Source organism: Danio rerio, chromosome 5 (assembly GCF_049306965.1).
Source record: "Danio rerio strain Tuebingen ecotype United States chromosome 5, GRCz12tu, whole genome shotgun sequence".
Taxonomy (NCBI): Eukaryota; Metazoa; Chordata; class Actinopteri; order Cypriniformes; family Danionidae; genus Danio; species Danio rerio.
Genome location: NC_133180.1, coordinates 24,062,735 through 24,085,488, shown reverse-complemented (window position 1 = coordinate 24,085,488; position 22,754 = coordinate 24,062,735). Strand labels below are relative to the sequence as shown.

Genomic DNA, 22,754 nt, shown 5'->3' with positions numbered 1-22,754 from the left:
TGTGTGTGTGTGTGTGTGTGTGTGTGTGTGTGTGTGTGTGTGTGTGTGTGTGTGTGTTTTTGTGTTTTTGTGTGGGCGTGGTTGGGTCATACCTTTATGATGTGCCTAAGAGTCAGTGAAGCTTTGCTGGCATGCCACTAAATATTCCAATATTGCCACTGTATTTAAGTACTGCACCTTTGCTGAACAATAAATAATAACGTGTGTGTGTGTGCGTGCGTGCATGCGTGTGTGTGAAGGCGTGGCTATTGTAACAGCTCTGCAGTGGCCAGCAGGTGCAAGCAGGACAATGGAGTAAATTCATTCAGCTCTGGTTGTGTAACTATGCGCACTACTGACCTGATTTTTCTCATTTAAAAAAACATTTTACAAACTTATTTCCATAGACACTCTGCCTTATTCTCCTGGTATTCACAGCTAGCATTGTCAGTACTGTCACAGTTAAATTAGTAAGAGTTGTTTGGGAATTTTCTTGGTGGGGCAAGTCTTGATTTATGTGCTGAACAGGATTATTTCTCTATAAATGGGGAGCTAATTAATTGGGTTTTATTCAGTCATTCATTTTTCTTTTCGGCTTAGTCCCTTTATTAGTCTGGCGTCATCACAGCAGAATGAACTGCCAACTTATCCAGCATATGTTTTACACAGCGAATGCCCTTCCACCCGCAATCCAACACTGGGAGTCAACCATACACTCTTGCATTGACACACATACACTACAGTCAATTTAGCTTACCCAAATCACCTATAGCGAGGAAACATGCCAACATAGGGAGAACATGCAACCTCCTAGGTTTTATTTTATTATTTTCATTTATTTATTTGTATTTATAATTTTATTATTATTATTTCTGTAAGGGTTGTTTGATATGTTTGTAAAATGTAAAAATTCATATAAATAATAAATTTAAAAAATGAAGTGCTAATGTAATTATTAATATATATATTTAAAGATGTTTTGAATAGTACTCTTTTTGGAATAGTTATTATATTAGTATATTTAATAGTAATACTATAATTAATAGTTATATATTTAATCTTATTTTTATATCTACTATATATATAAATTATATATATATATATATATATATATATATATATATATATATATATATATATATATATATTTATTATATTTATCATAAGTTTTAATGTTATTTTTTTATTTCATGTTGTTCAGTTTTATTTATTTCTTAAGGTTTTTTATATGATGTTAAACTTAACAAAACAATTTCCTGAGTTTTTTTTTTAAATATATAATTAATTATTTTATTTAAGTAACCCTGGTGCTTTTAAGTCTTCATATGACTTTTTCTGTCCTCAAAATACCCAAGAAGACTTTAAAATAATTATGCTCCCTTTAAATAATAGAATAATTAGAAGAAACCAGTTTTATTTTGCAGGAAATTTTGCATTTACACATTGATTGTTCTATATTTCGAGGGAGCACGGTGGCGCAGTGGGTAGCACAATCGCCTCACAGCATAAAGGTTGCAGGTTTGAGCCCCAGCTAGGTCAGTTGGCATTTCTGTGTGGAGTTTGCATGTTCTCCACATGTTTGTGTGTGTTTCCTCTGGGTGCTTCAGGTTCCCCCACAGCCCAAAGACATGCGGAGGAGGTGAATTGGGTAAGCTAAATTGACCATAGTGTATGTGCGTGAATGAGTGTGTATGGATCTTTCGCAGTCATTGGTAGCAGCTGAAAGGGCATCCGCTGCGTAAAACTTGTGCTGGATAAGTTGGTGGTTCATTCGGCTGTGGCGACCCTAGAATAATAAAGGGACTAAGCCGAAAAGAAAATGAATAAATATTCTGTATTTCAGTGTCTGTATAAACATCCTTTATAGAGTGCCCTGGCCAGAGTTCTGACTTGAACCCAATCAAATTATTAACCATATTATTCTTACACCATAATGCCAAAACAAAAAAATTTTTGTGATCAATTTTCAAATGTAATACAAATTAAAAATTGAAATAACTGCATTGCATAAGTTTACCTTCCCTTTTCATTTACACTTGGTATTTAGTCCAGGAATATCTTTGAGATGTTTTTTTATTAGAATTTTTTTCTCAATGGTTCGTACATGATTTAAAAGGACGCACACACATCTTTAAGGATTAATAGCTCAAAGAGCACAGATAGACAGTGCAGGAGAGGCTTATGCAGTGTCTGTATAAACATCCTTCATAGAGTGGCCCGGCCAGGGCCCTCACTTAATCCATATCAAACATCTCTAGAGAAACTTTAAAATGGCCTCCATCAATAGGTTGATATTTGGCTTGATTTATTTGTCAATTAAAACACTCAATTACCAAAAACTCCTGGCTCCTGATTTCCTGTGCTATTCAACTATATTATTCATACACCATAACGCCAAAACAAAAACCTTTTTTGATAAATTTTCAAATGTAATACAAACAAAAATGAAATAACTGCATTGCATAAGTTACCTTCGCTTTTCATTTACACTTAATATTTAGTTCAGAAGCATCTTTCATAGAGTGGCCCGGCCAGAGCTCTGACTTAAACCCAATCAAACATCTCTGGAGAAACTTTAACATGGCCTACATCAATAGGTTAATACTTGGCTTGATTTATTTGCAAAATAAATAAATAAATAAAACTCTCAATTACAAAAAAATCCTGCTTCTTATTTGTCCTTGCTATTCAACTAAATTATTAATAAAGTAAAAAATGCAGTTATTCAGACATATTTCAGCCTCAATGACACTTTTTTTCCCTTTTACTTCCAGGTTGTAATCGCCGGAAAGAACAGTCGAGGATATCATTACATCCTGGCTAATCTTGTAAGAAATGCAGAAGAAATGCTCACAGCCCCTATTTTTTTAAACCTTCTGCAAGCGTACATTTGACCGCTGATTACTGTTCTTCCCAGGGTTTTACCAACATGAGTTTGGATAAGGTGTTTTCGGGAGGAGCGAATATTACTGGATTCCAGATCATAAATCCTGACAGTCCAATCGTGCAGCAGTTTCTCCAACGCTGGGAGCGGCTCGACGAAAGAGAGTTTCCCGAGTCTAGAAGCTCTCCTCTGAAGGTCTTTCTATGCTTATTTATGTGCATATGTGATGTGTTTATTTGGGAGTGTGCCATTTATGAATATGTTTGTGGCGTTTATTTGTGTGTGGATGTGTAATTTATGATAACGTGATTTGATGAGATTAATATACAGTAGCAGCCATGCAGTGGTTTTTATTAAACATCTTTTATTCGCTATCTGTGCTTGTCAAGTGAAATCAAGATCAACATTTTCATGGAATGTGTATTGTAACACTTTTTTGAAAACAGGCTCATTTTACATGTCCCCTCGAGCTGAACGGTTGAGTTTTACCATTTTTGACTACCATTCAGCCAATCTCTGGGTTTGGCGGAAGCACTTTGAGCTTAGCTTAGTTTAGCATAGATCATTGAGTTAGATTACACCATTAGCATCTCACTCAAAAATTTCAATGAATTTAGATAATTATACTATTTAAAAGCTGGGCTTTTCTGTAGATACATTGACTATACCAAGACAGACAGAAAATGATTTTTTTTCCCGATATTATTAGGAACTATAATATATTATGTGGGGATCGATTCCACTGTGGCGACCCCTGATAAATCAGGGACTTAGCTGGGACTAAAAATACAAGCTGAAAGAAAATAAATGAATGAATGAATGTATGAATATACTGTTTTATGCACAATGGTAAGGCTTGGTGCAGGGGAGTATTTTAATGTATTGCAAAATATCATTGCGCCTACCGCAGTCATGGTGTGCCAGCAAAGTTCCTTGATTATTATGCCGGAATAAGAGCATAATTCTTAGACCTAGGCCTAGAAATAGCTACTTTTAATTTTCTGTTGCTGTTAGTACACAATAAAAGTGCAGAAGAGTCAAGATTTAAATAGGAAAATGATCAAACTCAAAATAATTTTTGAGTTAGATGCTAATGGTCTAATCTGATTCAATGATCTATGCTAAGCTAAGCTAAATGTGATCCCGCCAGACCTGCAGATTGGCTGAATTAATTAAAAAATTATTAAACACAACTGTTTAACTCTTGGGGAGTAAATAAAAAACCTATTTTCAAAAGGTGGAGTGTTTCTTTAGCACAATGCACCATCATAATCTTTAATATAACTAATCAGTCACTTGTTATTAATGGTAACACTTTATTTTAATGGTCCATTTGAGTATTAGTAGATTGTCTGCCTAATATCTGTTGATACTGCTGCTAAACAGACATTTAACTGACTATAAGAAACTTTGCATGTACATGTCAGCTTACAGTAACCCTAACCCCAACCTTACAGTCTACTTATAATCTAATGAGAATTAATTGGCATGTAGATACAATGTAACTTAAATTCAGCAAATGGACGATCAAAATAAAGTGTGAACAAATCAACTGTCCAATTATAATCAATTGCCAGTGGATAAACACCCTGAAAGTGTTCCTCATATTGCAGAATCATTTTAGAGTATGTGTAACAGTATAGGGAAAAAAGATGCAATTTCAGTTTTGTGCCGACTTTAAAAGCTCCAAATGCACCTCACTCAACTGTTGCATAAGTGTTGAATTCAATATGAGCCCTTAAATTAGTGTAACTAGATACAGTTTACATTTGGTTTGTGCAAGATTTGCCAGTGTTTTATTATTGAAAATATAAACATTTACTAATTTTGATGTTAAAAAGCAACTTTCTGATTATTTAGATGGGGTATTATATGGCCTCTACTAGTTAAAATAAACTGTTTAATATTTCTTGATATTATTCTTACTAATATTTATCTTCTTAAAATATCATCATTGCAAAATACAAAATAGACCAACTCATTTGAATGTCTGATGACAGATTAAGCATTAAAAAATTAATGTGAAAGGTATATGAATATTTAAAAATGCAAATGTCCATATTTTAACACTGTGAATTAAAACTGAATTATTTTATTTAATTAGCTTAAAGGTTTTAATGAAAAACAATTATATCTGATATGTACATGGAAAATCTAAGTAATAAACCCATCTCTATTTAATTAGATTAAATTTTTTAAAGGATTTAATTAGAAAAAATAACACTATACACAATAACAAGTTACATGGTGTTGTTAAAAACTATACTTTTTAAAAATAAAAGTTGAATATGTAATAATTCACAGCACCTACAATAATATTGTGCATTTTCATCACTGCAATATATTATATTTTTGAAAAACAGCATATAGTATGTGACCACACGCAGCTTGTCTCCCTCTGTGCCAATTCTGGAAAGGTCATCTTTACCCACAGGTCTAATTTCATCTCTTTACTTCAGAATGGAAGCTAAAATCTTGACTGCAAAAATCTGAAAACCAAATATCCCTCTTTAACAAATGGACACAAACAGCTGGAGGTTTAACATATAATACATTGTCAAAGCTCATTGCTTTTCCAGAGACACAAAATTAAACCTAGTTTCTACTGATTGATCTCACACGTGTTGAAATTCAGATGAAATGACCATATTCACTTGAAGCATTGTGATGAAACTTAGTGCCAAAAACTGCACAATCACACCATCATCTTTATTTATTACAATTCAGTCTGTTGTATAATTGTAAAGTGTTTTTCGCTATCGTATTTTTTCTTCTAAAGAAAGTCTTAGTTGTTTTATTTCGGCTAAAAATTAGTTTTTATTATTATTATTATTATTTTTTTTTAAAATAATTTTTTAGTCAATATTATTAGCCCTTTAAATGAATATTGTTTTGGAGTGTCTACAGAACAAACCATTGTTACACAATTCAAATCGGTTCATCTGTATTTCTATGACGTTTTTGCAATGTAGATTGTGTCAGTGCAGCTTAACATAGAAGATTATAGTAAATTGAAACCATGTCAGTCCCGTTTTCAGAGTTTAAGTTTAATTCAGTTCAGTTTGGTTCATTTTCACTGCTGAGAGTCCAAACACTGAAGAGCAAGTCCATCGATGCGCAGCTCCACAAGTACCGAACCAAACCATGCAAGCCTGTGGCGACAGCGGTGAGGAACAAACTTCACCAATTAAAAAAAAAGTGAAGGGAAAAAAACCTTGAGAGAAACCAGGCTCAGTTGGGCACGGCCATTTCTCCTCCGCCAAACAACGACTTGCCTAATTACCACTAACTTGCCAAATTAACCTGATTAAGCCTTTAAATGTCACTTTAAGCTGAATACTAGTGTCTTGATAAGTATCTAGTAAAATATTGTTAAATGTCATATAAAAAATTAAATAAATCATTTATTAGAAATTAGTTATTAAACTGTTATGTTTAGAAATGTGTTGACAAAATCTTTTTGTTAAACAGAAATTAGGCGAAAAAATATACAGGAGGGGCTAATAATTCAGGAGGGCTAATAATTCTGACTTTACTTGTACCACATGTAAACCATTTGATCTGTTTGTTGTCCTGTTTAGTACACTTCTGCACTGACCCACGATGCCATCCTGGTGATAGCCGAGGCATTTCGGTATTTGCGACGTCAGCGTGTGGATATTTCTCGTAGAGGGAGTGCAGGCGATTGTCTGGCCAACCCGGCCGTACCGTGGAGCCAGGGAATTGACATCGAGAGAGCGCTCAAAATGGTAGGAGGGGTCCATAAAGGGCCTCAGACAGATAGCTAAGAGTTATCAACATATAGTATATATTTTTACAGAAATAAATGTGTTTGTTTATTGTGTTTGAAATGGTTTGTCTTTGTTTTTTCTGTGTGTTTATATGACAGCTAGACAGCATGTGATCGCCTTTCATGCTTTTCTTTGTTGCCATGCTTGTTATTTTGTGGGTGTTACTGTTCCTGTGTGCTTTGCTCCTGCAGGTTCAGGTTCAGGGTATGACGGGAAATATTCAGTTCGACTCATTTGGACGGCGATCAAATTACACCGTTGATGTTTATGAAATGAAGCCGGGAGGAGCACGAAAGGTTAGTGCCTTCGGGAGGGGCAGTTTCTATAAATTCACCCAATATTTCTGTCACTGTGAAGCCACAAGTCACTTTAGAGCATTAACAGTGTATGTGCAAGTTTTACTGTGATTTACAAAAGACTCCCACTAAAATGTCATTCAGTGTAATAACAGTTAATATAATTCCAAAAATATGTCTGGCATATTTACAACGAGAATCATATGGTGGTATATTAAAAGAGGATCACAGTGCAGGCCAAATATACTTTATGTTTTGTCACTTTCCTTTAAACAAACATGTTTCACACATTAAGTTATCAGTTGAAATATGATCACATTTAACACATCACTTATTTGAGTGATTGAGTACAGGTCAGAATAATCAGGGTATCTTAAAAAGTCTTAAAATGTCTTAAATCTCAAAAAGTTAATTTTAGCCCTTAAAAAGTCTTAAATATGCTGAAATATTGTGTTTTGGGCCGGTAGCTTGAGACCCCTGTCTTAAAGTCTTAAATTAAACTTTGTGAAACCTGCAGAAACCCTTAAATAAAGCTTATTCCACTTGGAACAGTTCTTCAGACATATAATGAATGAAAGTTTTTAAAAAGTTTTTATTTTATTTATATTAGTATTACAAATAAAATTAAACTTATTTATTAATATTATAAAAACAACATTATTTTATTTATATTCATTTTATTATTTATATTCTTAAATTGTGATCTCTATTTAATAGAAATATACACTACCGGTCAAAAGTTTGGGGTCGGGTTTTTTTTTCATGTTTTTTATGTTTCTGTTTATCAAGGCGGGATTTATTAAATGTAAAGCAAATTGTTAAATACTTATTTATTAAATATTTTTTTATTACTTGTTTATTTATTAATTTTATTAATTGTATGTGTTTTAAAATGAAATTATTTATCCTGTCATTATTGGTTTTATTACTATTGCCATTAATAATAATAATTATTATTATTATTATTATGATTAAAAGACTGATTTCTAAGGTATCTTGTGACTCTGAAGAGTAATGAAGCTGAAAATTCATCTTTAAAATCACTGGAATAAATAATGAAATTAAATGATAAACTACTTGTGATCAGTTATTTTATAGTGCAATAATATTTCACAATGTTACAATTTGTACTGTATTTTTGATGAAATAAATGCAGCCTTAGTGAGCAGGAGAAGCTTATTTTAAAACATTTAAAAATCATACTGAGCCCAAAATTTTGACCTGTAGTGTATACAAGGAGACTATTTCCTATAAAAGTTATTTGAAACCTAAAAAATTGTATAAAATTGTAATGGATCTTAGGCTCCAAAAAATAAATAATACAAAATCATTTTAAACAAATAGTTAAAATATAATTATTAAAAATAAATACAATTATATTATAAAATGCTGAAAGTTAATCTGTATTTTAGCAATAAAGTTTACTCTCGTATATGCCCTCATCATCAAATGCTCAGTTTTTTTTTCTTCATACAACAAATAAATCATAGATCAAGGAAAATGACTTCTTTAACGCGCACTTGAACATTCCATCTAGCTTTCCTCCTCCATCAGTCATCAGATCATGTTCCTACTGAGTCATTCTCTCGCTGTATTTCTATTACAGCTCGGCTGTGATTGATTGAGTCTATTTATGCTCTTGCTCTCTCTGTCCCTCACAGATCGGCTACTGGAATGAATTTGAGAAATTTGTTTATATAGTGGAGCAGCAGGTTACCAACGAGTCCTCCTCTGTGGAAAACAGAACCATTGTGGTCACTACTATTATGGTACACTATCTAAAGCTGCTTTTTAAAATACGCCGAACCATGATCCTTCTGCCCTCTCGGGTTTAGTGTCTCAGTTGCATTGCATCCTGGGGGGGGCAGAACGTTTTTCTCTTTTGCTTTGCTTTGCACTCACTCACTACATGTTGAAACAGTCGAGCACAGAAGAGTGTTTCAACTGTATCCGTGTGAGTGCCAAAGCATTTTCAGTTCCATTTCGGTGGCCTGTTGTAGCAGTGACATCACAATACTGGCTTTGGTAAGAAATAGGTTAGGAATGTCCCCTTCTCTCTGCTTCTTTCACTTCGCCAAACGTAAGTACTCTTCGACTGAGGTGCCAGGCTGGATGCAAATGGCAGAGTGCATAAAGACACACGCACACAAAACATGGCGGATGGTTTTCTCATGCATGGTCTTTTAATAGTACATGTTAAAAAAGTAAGAAAAGTCTGGCGTGTTTCGTGTTTTGCTTTCCAGCTTGTCCAATCAGACGTGGCCATTAGGTGTGGGTAGTTCATTTAGCTCCTAAAACTGACGTAATTGCCCAGCTGAAGCGATGAATGTGAGTGAGTGAGTATGGGCAGTGCTTACTCAATAGAAAATCAATGCAATTACATTTTTTTTTTAGCTTAAATTGGCTTTTACATATTTTCCTGATTTAGTATTGGCTATTTAAGTGTCACGCGCAGACGAGTTGTGTCTGTAGACTAGCTTTTCAATCAATATTAATTAATTAATATTGAATTAAATGCGAGCAAGTAAAACAGCCACTCTTAGGATGCGTTCACTGACCCAGAGCTGCAGTTTTGTTTTACCGCAAATTGAAAGTCTGACTCAGAGACCGTTTAGTACCGATTTTGTAACAATAGATATATCTGGTCATAGATATATGCTGTATGTGACCCTGGACCATAAAGTCTTATGTTGCATGGCTATATTTGTGGAAATAGCTATAAATACATTGTATGGGTCAAAATGATCGATGCTTTCTTTTATGTTAAAAATCCTTAGAATATCAAGTAAAGGTCATGTTACATTTGTAAATTTCCTATTGTAAATGTATTGTTTAAATAGATAAGAATTTAATAACAATTAACAGTCAATGAATTGATTAGTAATGTGCATTGGTGAATGCTTAATTCAAAATTTAAATGTGATTTTCTAGGTATTTCGGTTTTTATGAAACGTCAGATTCCAGATTTTCAAATAGTTTCATCTCAGCCAAATATTGCCCTATCCTAACAATCTGTACATCGATTATTTAATCCTATTTCTGTAAGATTCATTTGAAAATATTAACACTGCCAAGGACATGGTATCAGTTTTATGGCACAGTAATCGCTGAATTGTAACATTTTAATAAATGACAATAAGTTGAAAAAATAGACAAACTTCAGTTTTGTTCGCTTAATAAGAAATGAAATGGTTTTCATTCAGGGTCCTGTATGGTCATAGATACAGTGCTCAGCATATATGAGTACACCCCTCACAAATCTCTCTTTTAAATTCATATTTTTAATAGGAAGCTATACAAAATTATAATTATAATATTTATAATTATAATATAAATATTTATGCATATATGTTACATTAGTCAGTACTGAAGCCAAATCTGGAGCTTATCTAACAAAATAACTGTTGATAATGGTCCGAGAACTATAACACCCAAATTTATGTTATAGAAAAATATAAAATACAAATTTACAAATTTATAAAAGGAAAAATCAAGATAAGCAAAAAAAAAAAAAAAGAAGTTTGAAATTTTTTTTTTCAAAATTTTGCTTGAATTTAACTGTATTATCTTTCAGTTTCTAAATATGTTTGGTGACTAAAATATTATTTGAATAAATATATCTGTTTAATGAATCTGTTTTGTTTAAATGCACCAAAATACAATGCCTATATTCAATGAGAAATGGAGAAAGATATTCATTTTCAATATGGGGTGAACTCAATTATGCTGAGCACTGTATTTCTGAATGTGAACTTGATGCAACTTTAAAGGGGCTGCGTATTTAAAAAAAAACAAGTATTTTTCCATGTATGAGCAGATTTCCCTGACTTCTTAGAAGGTATTTGAAAGCAGACTGGTGTTCATTATCAGAATATTGCTACTTCACCATGAGCAAATAAAAGAATGAAGGCATGTTTAGTTTCTTGTACAGTAAATGTGATCACAATCACTAACCTGCTGCTTCAGTTCACTTAACATCCAGGAGTAATATGCTTAGTTGAATTCTACAGTGCTCGGCATATATAAGTACACCCCTCACAAATCTCTCATTTAAATTCATATTTTTTTTTTATAGGAAGCGATACAATATTATATTTGTGCATATACATTAGATTAGTCAGTGACAAAGCCAAATCTGGAGCTTAACAAAATAGTTTTACAATAACAGTCCCAAAATTAGTTACTCAAATTTATGTGTTAGATAAAATTTTAAATCTTTTTTTAAAAAATAAGAGCAAAAATCATAAAAAGCAAAAACAATATAAAATGTCGTAAAAATTTTGTAGGTTGTAATTTTTTTGCTATATTTTTGCTTACTTTTAAATGTATTATCTTTCTATTTCTATAGATGCTCTGTGACTAAAATTATATTTTAATAAATATACCTGTTTAATAAATCTGATTTGTTTAAATTAACCAAAATATATTACCTATATTCACTAAGAAATATACAAAAATAATAATTTTCAAAATGGGGTGTACTCAATTATGCTGAGCACTGTACATATAGCTCCTTTAAATAGGAATTAAGAAAAGTCTCAAATTAACTTTAGCCATCCCAAATTTTTACTATTAACAAGATATTAAGAAGAGTCTCGAGTGTGTTTTAATGTGACATGTGCCAGGTTATGCACGTGGAAAGTTATGCCTACTGGACAAGTTATGTTGGACGACTTACTGTGTTTAAGCAAACATGCGTTAATTGAACCGAATGCTGGGAGTGAATGGGCTGGGGCTGTACAGTGATTACAGCTGGGCTTAAACGAGTTTCATAATTACGTCCTTAATGAAGAACTCTGAGAACTTGAGGGCAGGAGGGGATAGAGGAAAGGACGGAGATGAAGCTGGAAGAATATTAATTAAAGGGTGAATATGGTAATTAATCTTTTGAATAATGCATAACCTCAAGGTCACAAGAAGCCACGTCTTAGTGAGGGGGGAAAACATGAAATAAACTTCACAACTGTGTTGTTAGAATACGGTTATTTAAATACAGAAGCGGTACATTCGTTCGTGAATTGTGCGTTTATACAACCAGGCAGAATTACATAAATAAAGATATTTGACTAAATTTAGTTAGAGACGCAAGGTCATATTTAAATGTACCATAAGGTTCGCCTTATGTTACATTTAAAAGTGATCATGACCTCTTTCTGACTCTACCTATGATGATCTCATAAGTAGATACAGAAAGTCAAAGCAGAATTAAATCTTAATTAATTCAATGAATTAGTGATGAAGGTTATTTTGTATAGGTTAAAAATGGATGATAACCGAAACGATCTGCTGCTACTAAAGCTGAGCTTGGCTAGCATGAATGAAATAATGAATAGCTATGTTAAAAGCACACATGAGAAAACCTCCGCTGCTCTCTTTAACCCTCCTGCATGCACTGTTCACGTACTTGTGTGAGTTATTTTCCCATAACCCTTGCCTGACTGACAAATTACTAATGAAAGGACCTGCAAGTTCAAGTACTCTTTCTCTTTTTCTCTCTCCACTTTGAGATATCAGAGTCCACTACTGAATAGCATTGTCCACAAACCTAAAAGTCTTAATTCAGCTCACTGTTTGTTATTATAAAACTCACAGTGCATGTTTCAAATCCAATATGTTTTTTGTTTGAATGAGTAAGAACGAAACAGGTGAGACTTATAGTATGTAAGATATGCAAGCATGATTGTAGACTAATCAGTCATTTTTTCAATGTATATATATACTCTGTGTGTGTGGGTTGTGAGTCTGAAAGCCAGCTGAACCTCATTTGATTTGGTTAACAGGAAGCTCCGTATGTAATGTACAAGAGGAATTATATGCAGTTGGAAGGGAATGATCGCTATGAGGGCTACTGTGTAGACTTGGCATCTGAAATCGCCAAGCATGTGGGCATAAAATACAAACTGTCCATTGTGGCTGATGGAAAATATGGAGCACGCGACCCTGAGACCAAGACCTGGAACGGCATGGTGGGGGAGTTGGTTTATGGGGTGAGTGCTGGGGGATTGTTGATGGTGGGGACAGTGGCTGTGTGACGCCAGCAACATCTAGAAGGCCACATGTAAAATCACTGACTGCTCTGTCAAAATAAAAGTCAAAGAACTGCTGTTTATACAGGTTTAGGAATGTAGTTACTACAGGATTCATTTTATTGATATTATCGAGCTGTTTACTTTTTAAGTTTGGCACTTTAAGGAGGTAATGTATCATTTATTACTTATTTTGACACTGTAATGTGATTTAAAAAAAATAATAATTATTTCCCTGGTCTCCTGATGTGGCTGACGTCACCCAAGTCTTTGGTCATGGTCAGTGTTTTTATGCAGTGAATCTCCAAATTAGTGTCTCTGCATGTGGTTGAGCCTCCGTGCCTTGCGATCTCATCAACCAATTAGTCCTTGGTTTCTATTAAAGGAACCTATTCGCATCCCATTCGCTGTATGCGTGAGGAGTGTGTGTGTGTTTGTGTTTGTGTTTTGTTTCTATGTGCCATTCAACATATCCTGAATATCTGACACATATCTTTCAGTCATCTCAGGTAAAGAGTGCATCGATCGTTCTTTTTCATTCACAAATGGCCTTATACACAAAACTGTGATGCACTCTCATTTTACTGTTTTAAAATCAGTGGTTCTCAATTTTTATAAGTCATACCCATTTTTGTAACTATTTTACATTCTTAAACTCAAATAAGATAGTATAATACTATTAGGATTAATAATATAAAATCATTTATTTATTTATTTATTTATTTATTTATTTATTTATTTATTTATTTATTTATTCTATTTTTGTTCAAAGTGGCTTAGTTCAGACAACAAAAAAACAAGAAAACCATATTTGCCAGTGTTCATTACTTCTAGACATAGAGTGGTGCATTTTTTAAAAATCATTGTTAGCCAACTAAGGTCGCAAGTTCTGTCATTTACATTTACATTTACATTTAGTCATTTAGCAGACGCTTTTATCCAAAGCGACTTACAAATGAGGACAAAGAAGCAATTTACACAACTATAAGAGCAACAATGAATAAGTGCTATAGGCAAGTTTCAGGTCTGTAAAGTCTGAGAAGGAAAGTATTAGTAGTATTAGTATTTTTTTTTATTTTTTGGGTACAGTTAGTGTGATATCCAGAGAGGCAATTGCAGATTAGGAAGTGAAGTGGAGACTGTCATGTTAAACATAGTTTGTGGATTTGGCATTTCCCAAATCCATCGTTTCAACAAAAATTCACAAACTGCATAGCAAACTTGTACGCTCGTAACTACACCTGTAGAGCTGTAGTTAGAAGCATAGTTCCTGGCTGTGTTCTATTACCAGTTATCCCCCCATGCTCTATTCATTTAGGACATTACAACATTTAAACTTGGTATGATCTAAAAAAAAAAACAAAAAAAAAAACATTGAGGTCATCTCTCTTAGGTGTAATTTGCTTTCAAAGTATTTTTACAGTTCAGTTTTACCGATCTTCACAATGACAATTGCGCTCTCGTCGCAGTGCACTTTGAAAACATTTATGCCATTTTGAACACAGCCTTGGCTCATGATGAAAGCTACAGGTGACCTATTATTTAAAATCAGAATGTAGGTTACGTCTCCAAAGCTTGTGAAAACAAAAATATATAGCATGCGATAATGCTTTTCATTTATAGAAGGTTATTTATTAAGTATCTGTACTGTGTATGACATGGGCATGTTGCTTAGAATTATGATTTATATATGAGGTTAGAATATGTGTTAGCTTTTTGTAAGTGATTTTTAGTATAGAATATTGAATATTCTCAATAATATTTGTAAAGGAAACATAGGCCCTTTATGTGTAGTTTACATATATTTCAATTAATATGCAAAGCGAGTGTATGTTTTTATCAAAACTAATATTTTTTTAATGCGTGTGCAAGTAAAACAATATAATTCACACAATAAGTTGGGTTTTTCTCTAAAGAAGTTGTTAGTTCACCCCATTTAGAACATCATTTTGGGCGTTTTATGTTATAACTAACGTGGTTCAAACGATGGATCTGCAACAAAGCATCTATGGTTTTAGAAAACACTCATCACTACATCGTTATTTTCCCAAATGATGCATCATTCTATGATAGTTCAACCGCGAGTTACGTCGTTGTTTGGGAAACACATGAACAGTTCAAGTTCAGTTCGATGTGGTTTAATTTTTACTGCTGAAAGTCCAAACACTGAAGAGCAAATCCATCGATGCGGGCACTTAAAGGCTGATTTTCACAGACAAAGCTTAGACTAAATCAAAATTTAAATTTAATTATTATTTATGTTTTATTCATAGTTATTATATAAATGTTTCTTTAGGCAAAATCATTACTGATGTAAATCTGAAGACAAAACACTTCAGGCACTAATATAATCAAAAGTATAATCAGTCATTCTTCCTTTTTTTTTTTTTTAAGTTGAAACCGTTTTGGTTAGGACTATGCTAGAGACACTGCTCGCTGCAGAGCCATTTGAGCAGAGCTGAGCTCCAGCAAGGGGGAGCATGAGCTCTCGCTCCTCCTCCTATAAGCTGTTTTAATGCGTACACCAACCCCACCCCTAACCCTACCCCCAGTGACATCACTCATAGAAGAAGTGCAAGAAAGGAGGAGCGAGAGCTCAAGCTCCCCCTCGCTGGAGCTCAGCTCTGCCCAAATGGCTCTGCAGTGAGCACCACTTGGGGCTAGGCTAAAGACTGCTCAAGAACTTTTTTTTATTATCTGTGTTGAAAAATAGTTGGGCTGCTTTATAATGGTGACGTTTTTGTTTTGTTTGGTTTGCATTGGCCAATATTTAATATGAATTTATTGCTAAATTTGGAAATACTGTTAGCCATTTATCATTAAGTATTTTCCATTTCATGAAATTAATTACTGGCATACAGTGCTCAGCATAATTGAGTTCACCCCATTTTAAAAATGAATATCTTATATATTTCTCAGTGAATACAGGCAATGTATTTTTGTGCATTCAAACAGAACAGATTTATTAAACAGATACATTTATTTAAATATAATTTTAATCACCAAACATATTTAGAAACTGAATGATCATACAATTTAATTCAAGAAAAAATATATATTTTTTTAAATTACAACCTACTAATTAAATTCTCTTAGATTTTTCCTCTTTTTTTAAAAATTTGTATTTAATATTTTTCTATAACATATACATTTGGGTGTACTAGTTTTTGAAGCGTTATTGCAAGTTATTTTCTTTAGATAAGCTTTAGATTTAGCTGCAGTACTGACTAATCTAATGTATATGCATAAATATAAAAGATAGATTTGTAAGGCGTGTACTCATATGTTCAGCACTGTATCTATACTTTACGGAACTTAATGCATCCTAACAATATTAATACAATTTTGCAATCTAAATGTGGTTCTAAGTTGATTTATAAGCAGATGGCTACAAAAAGGCCTTATGAGATGCAGGCATCTACAACAATAACAGTTAAATATAAACAATTAGCCAAAAGGCCTCCCTTTTTGGTTGTCATGAACTTGCTACTAAATCAAATAGTGTATTGGTTTGCTTGCCATTTTTCGCTTAGTCATTACATGTAAAAAAAAATCACAGTCCAATCGCATTTCCATCGTCAACCCATGCCCATTGTTTTATATTTATTATATAAGAACTGAGCTTTACTGTGTTCCGTGTTTCCAGAGAGCAGATATAGCTGTGGCTCCTCTCACTATAACCCTTGTCCGGGAGGAGGTGATAGATTTCTCCAAGCCCTTCATGAGTCTGGGCATTTCCATCATGATCAAGAAACCACAGAAGTCTAAACCAGGGGTCTTCTCCTTCCTGGACCCTCTGGCCTATGAGATCTGGATGTGTATCGTGTTTGCGTATATCGGTGTGAGCGTGGTTCTCTTCCTGGTGAGTCGTTTCAGTCCGTACGAATGGCACCTGGATGACAATGAAGAGACGAAGGACCCGCAGACGCCGCCCGACCCGCCAAACGACTTCGGCATCTTTAACAGCCTCTGGTTCTCTCTTGGAGCGTTCATGCAGCAAGGATGCGATATCTCACCAAGGTTGGTGTATTGTTTAGCCCGTTCATGTTTCTCCATACTCATCTTCATCTTTGCATTTTATGGTCGTCTTGTCTTTCATGGTGCATATATGTTATTCTACTTGGAGTGTTTCACTTTTTAAATAAGCTTATCACTTCACCTTAACCCATCTTATCACTTCATTCATTCATTCAATCAGTCATCATTCACAACACTCTTATTTCAGCTGATAATGTCTTTATCTCCTCTTTTTCTCTTATGAAATACAGCTTCTTTTAAATCAGTGGTTCTCCTTTTTTTCTTTTTTGGGGTTCATCTTTAAAACGAATGAAACTTGAATGGTGTAAATAATTGAATGCATGTTTTTGTTTCAAGTGTCTTAATCATTAGCCATTGTTAGTATTTAATTAAAAAAATCGTTTACTGTTGAAAAATTAAAACTTAATTAATATAGCAAATTTATTTTATTGGGTTTTCTACATAGAATATCAATTACAACATTCATTTTATAATTACCCTTCCATGTTTTTATTAACACTACCCCAAATAAACATATATTTCCCTCAACAGCCTATAACTTTCCATTGAAAAAAGTAAATAAACATAATTAATAAGTAAAAAAAATAATAATAGGGGTGGCGCAGTGGGTAGGGCTGTCACCTCACAGCAAGAAATTCGCTGATTTGAGCCTTGTTTGGGTCAGTTGACACAGTTTCTATGTTTAGTTTGCATGTTCGCCCCGTGTTTGCGTGGGTTTCCCCCACAGTCCAAAGACGTGCTATAGGTCAATTCGGTAAGCTAAATTTTCTGTAGTGTATGTGTGTGTGAGTGTTTCCCAGTGTTGGGCTGCGGCTGGAAGGGCATCTGCTGCGTAAAACACATGCTGAATAAGTTGGCGGTTCATTCCGATGTGGTGACCCCTGATTAATAAAGAAACTAAGCTGAAAATGAATGAATGAATGAATAAAAATATTAATAATAAAATTAATAAATATATATTCATTCAGCCAGGAGATAATCTAAAAAGGGGCACCACAACTTGTCAAAGGTCTTTAAAAACAGTGAGTGGTAGTATTAAAACTTAATTTAATAAAATAATTAAAGCACAAAAACTTCATATTTTGCATAATGATACGATGTATTTGTCAAAGCTTTGAAAAGATCATCTTTGCTTAAAAATGTTGCAAAAAACATTTAATTTTATTATTGGCAGTGTTAAACAGGTAAACTGTGAAAAATTTACATTAACTATTTTAATAAAAATACATAAATCAACGACAATTTCAATTGACAGTAAATTATTTTCTACAGCTTTTATTTCTAATATGTTCTATTCATCAAAATAAAACTCCAGAATCTGAAAAAGTTTAAAATTATAGAGCTAATAATATGCCAAAACAATCTGAATTTGAATTGTGTTTATTTGAATTATTAACAAATGTAATTCAATAAAACTGAGTATTATATCCCATTAAAAAATTTTTTGAATTAGAATTTCTTAACTTGAATATTGAACATCTTGAATTTGGTGTTCTGAATTTCTTAATCTTGAAAACTTGAAGCTGTATTTTTACAGACTCAATATCTGCAATCTATGAATTCAAAACCAAGTTTGAAAACAAGTCTATAAAATCTGACATAAAAAATTCAGTTGTCTTAAATTTCAGATGTTCAATATTCAAGTTAAAAAAATTCTAATTCAAGTTAAGAAAAAAATAAGTAATGGCATTTAATATTCAGTTTTATTACAATTTTTAATAATTCAAATGATCACAATTCAGATTGTTTTGGCTTAGCTCCACCAACACTGCATGTTTTGGATGTCTCCTATGTCTGTCACACACATTACAGGTCCTTCAGTCTCTGCTAATGAGCTGATGATCTAAATCAGGTGTGTTTGCTTAACGAGACATGGAAAATGTGCAGAGCTGCTGGTCCTCCAGAAATAGATAACAGTTGTTTTAACATTTATATTCCAAATGATTACTCTTCGTATTGTACTTCAATCAAACTAATGCAGTCTGTTTATATTGATTAACACATTATAAACAAGATTTGCTAACTATTCAAACTTTGCGAACCTCTGCTTTAAGCGATGCTTTGCGCCGACTAAAATAATTTATATTCACCATGTGTTGACTGTAAAATGTTCAGATTTTCTCCTTCGCTCTTTTTCTCTCTTTCTTGGAGGGCTACCGTGTTCTTGCTGCATGTCTCTGTTTTACCGTCAGCAGTGTGGTGTTTATAAACTGTTTCAGTGGAGGAGTGTCAGCCCTCTTCGCTCATTCGTCTGTTCATTCATTCACTTTTTCCTGCCCCATCTTACTCACCCAATTTCCTCCTGGATTCGTGTCTTTCATTCTCAAGGTGATGTTTTTTCTCATCCTCATCTTTCTCTCTCATGAGACAGACTTGTCAAAACTGCAGCTTCTCTTGTACTCTGTGGTCGTTTTTTTGTCCATTTCTTCATTTATCGGCAGTAATAGCTTTAATACATCTGTACTAAAAGTTAACCTTTCACTGGGGATCTGTTTGCTCTCCTATTGTCTCTCTCCCGTCTTCCTCTCTGTCTCTCAGGTCTCTGTCAGGCCGTATTGTTGGAGGTGTCTGGTGGTTTTTCACCCTCATCATCATTTCATCCTACACTGCCAATCTGGCTGCTTTCCTGACCGTGGAGAGGATGGTGTCACCTATAGAGAGTGCAGAAGACCTGGCCAAGCAGACAGAGATCGCCTATGGGACCCTCGACTCTGGTTCCACCAAAGAGTTCTTCAGGGTAAGACAGCAATAAGAATGAACTACCAAATGTATCATTGCTAGCAGTAGGGTTGGGTATCGTTTGGGGTTATTTCGATACCTTGCGAAATCGATTCTTTTAAAATGGTTCTGGTGCCAAAACGATACATGCACCGATACTTATGAGCCACAAAATTATTTGACAAAAAAAATCTATTTTTTATCATTTTAATAAACATTTTTAATTAAAGTATACATTGATTATTAGTTTATATATTAAATTGCATTAATGTATTTTATTTGATAATTTGTTTGTTAGCATGAATTTAAGATTTGCATTATGTTATTAACATTACATTAGCTAGGCATTACATTAGAAAGGCTGTCATCAAAATCAGTGAACTCCTTTTTTCTAGGTTTGGGGCTTGAGACTATGTTTACATGGACGTCAGTAATCAAATGATTAGCCTTAATCGGAATAAGACAATAATATGATTAAGGTGTTTACACGAGTTGCTTTTTGAATGTTCCTACTCTGATTTACATGTTACAGCACATAGATCCATTAACGTCACCACGCTACCCAACTTTTCCAATTTACAACTTAAAATACTCATAAACATTGTGCTTTACATCTGATTGCCTCAAGGCCTTATGATATCCTCCACACTATGCATTTGAACGTATGAAAGTGATGATCACCTCTTTCATTGAACTTTGAGTGTTTTAGTCAGCCTTATTACACTTGTGGTGTTTCCGGTCAGAAGTGACCGCCATAGGAAATGAATGGGTATCCAGACTATATTCATCCATCAGACAGAAAACATCCCCATTTACTGTACACCACCACAACTCACTCGCTATTTGTAATTTCACTGCAGTCATTTTATAATTCAATAAATTCACCTTAAACACTACTTTAAGATATTGTGCACAGCTAAAGAATGTTGAATAAAAATTTACTTTTAAAAAAATTTTTTGTGCTAATTTAATAGCAGTTAAAACCACTCATCAATTTTGACCAGGAACACTAAAGTAAGGGGCGACAGGAGGGTTTAATTACCCAATAAATTGAAGTTTTTAATTTCAACCCCAACCCTAAACCCAACCATCACAGTACTGTAAAAATATTAATTATTTTAATACAGTGTCACAAAAATGAGGCTATATATTAATGTGCTGCTGTATCATATAGACTTTACCCATTTCTGAAGTTTCATGTAATTTCGGGTGTTTCATTTTTAATTTTTGCTATTTTAACTGCAGTTCGGGAGTTTCACTTTCATTCAGCAACATATTGTTCATGCCTCGGTGGACCGTGACAAACTGAGGTATTGAATAAGAGTATGATGTAAGGACTGGTGGAAGGGTGTTGTTTTAGTTGAATTTGATACCACAACCCTAATGGAAAAAAAAGCCTCTGCATTTCATTACGCGGGTGTCTGTGGTCAAAGTAATCAAAAGTCGCTGTTTACATGTTAGACTCTTAAGCAGAGTATGGTCTTAATCATATTAAAATCGAAGTATTGGTTTCCATAAAAATGTCAAAGACAGTGCATTCCTTTAAGTTGATTCCATGTGCCCTTAAATATTTCATTATGTTTGACATTTTTCCCCCCTTACACACAACTTTTGTAAAGCATCTGCTTCACATTGGTGTGTCAGAATCCTTGCTTGTAAAATAAAGACATACTTTAGAATGCTTAGCTTAATCAAATTTGACAGAATGCGATTATACTTGTTTATAACGGTAGTCGCTCACAGGATGCGCCATACTGCGCGTTTTGTCTTCTATATGTAAGCAACAACAACAAATGCCTAACATCGACAACAGTGTCTGTATCCCTCAGAGTTGTTTAGAATTAAAAGTTTAGAGATGGTGTGACACAACATGTACCTATGTGTGCTTTTGTACCTCTTGATGCTTATGTCCTTGTCGCAGCACTAGTGGCACAGAAATTAGGCACCAAAATTCACATGCTGATTCGGTCTGGTGCATACCAGTTATCTAGGTATGGCACCAGGTTTCAGCTAACAGTTTTAGTCAAATTATCTGGTGTGGTAACTAATGATAATAAGAAAGAATTGTATCTTTGAGGCCTACAACAATATTTTGGATCTTGCCCTTATAAACTGTAATATAACAGATCTAGTCGTTATAAATAAACTCAAAAAATTATTTTAGCTACCCATTTAAAATGAGTTATTAATTTTTTTTTTGCAGCAACTTAATAGTTTTATGTTAAATCCACCTAAATTTGTAAAGATTTGTGTTGGAACAGCATAAAGGAATTGTGTGGAATAACCCAGAATTTTTTACAGTGTACTACCATTTGGATGTTTGGGGTTGGTATTATTTTTTGAAAGAAGTTAGTAAGTTGTAATGTTGCAGTTTAAAACTTCAATTTTATTGTACAACATTTTTTTAAAAATAAATTGTGTATACATTTCATAAATTGTGCATTTATGAATTGTGCTTCACACAGGTGAGTGGGCTTGGCAAACCACCTGTCAAAACACTCTTTTCTTGCACCAAGCAATTTAATTAAACATCTCACTCTAGCACTTAATTCTCTGAGCACAAACAGTTTTTTTGTATAATAAGAATTGAATTGAGTCGATTAATGCCTCCTCAATTGTAAGTCACTTTGGACAAATGTGTCTGCTAAATGCAAACGTAATGTAAATGCAGTACAAGATCAGTATAAGTTGTCATATGATCCTGATGATATGCTAGAAAACAATAATTATAATCACAGTTGCTTGGCTTAATTTGATTTGCGGACATAAGGCATTTTTGGCAGGATTCTTCAATGAATATAAGGTTCAAAAGAACACTATTTATCTGAAATAGATTGTTTTTAACATTTTAGATATATTTACAGTCATTTTTTTTATAAATTACTTTATTATAGGTTTACCCTTAATGTTTAAAGGACAACATATATTGATTATTACACTGTTTTACAAGCAAATCAGAGCTACTACACAAATGCTGATTATGAATTATACATCTTCAGATAATTCAGCCAGAGTCTTCTAT

General features: G+C 33.5%; 1 protein-coding gene across 8 annotated transcripts in view; it reads left to right on the top strand.

Moving 5' to 3' along the window:
• The window catches only part of gria3a (glutamate receptor, ionotropic, AMPA 3a), a 76,862-nt gene that overhangs the window by 23,288 nt on the left and 30,820 nt on the right, over window positions 1-22,754 (top strand). For all 8 annotated transcript variants that reach the window (XR_012405728.1, XR_012405727.1, XM_005165096.5 and 5 more), the window contains 8 exon segments: window positions 2,754-2,807; window positions 2,897-3,058; window positions 6,445-6,612; window positions 6,846-6,950; window positions 8,612-8,719; window positions 12,731-12,937; window positions 16,623-16,996; window positions 19,553-19,751. Coding sequence is in view for 6 of the 8 variants with exons in the window: in XM_005165096.5 (XP_005165153.1) it covers window positions 2,754-2,807; window positions 2,897-3,058; window positions 6,445-6,612; window positions 6,846-6,950; window positions 8,612-8,719; window positions 12,731-12,937; window positions 16,623-16,996; window positions 19,553-19,751 (1,377 nt within the window). In the remaining 2 variants the exon portion in view is untranslated.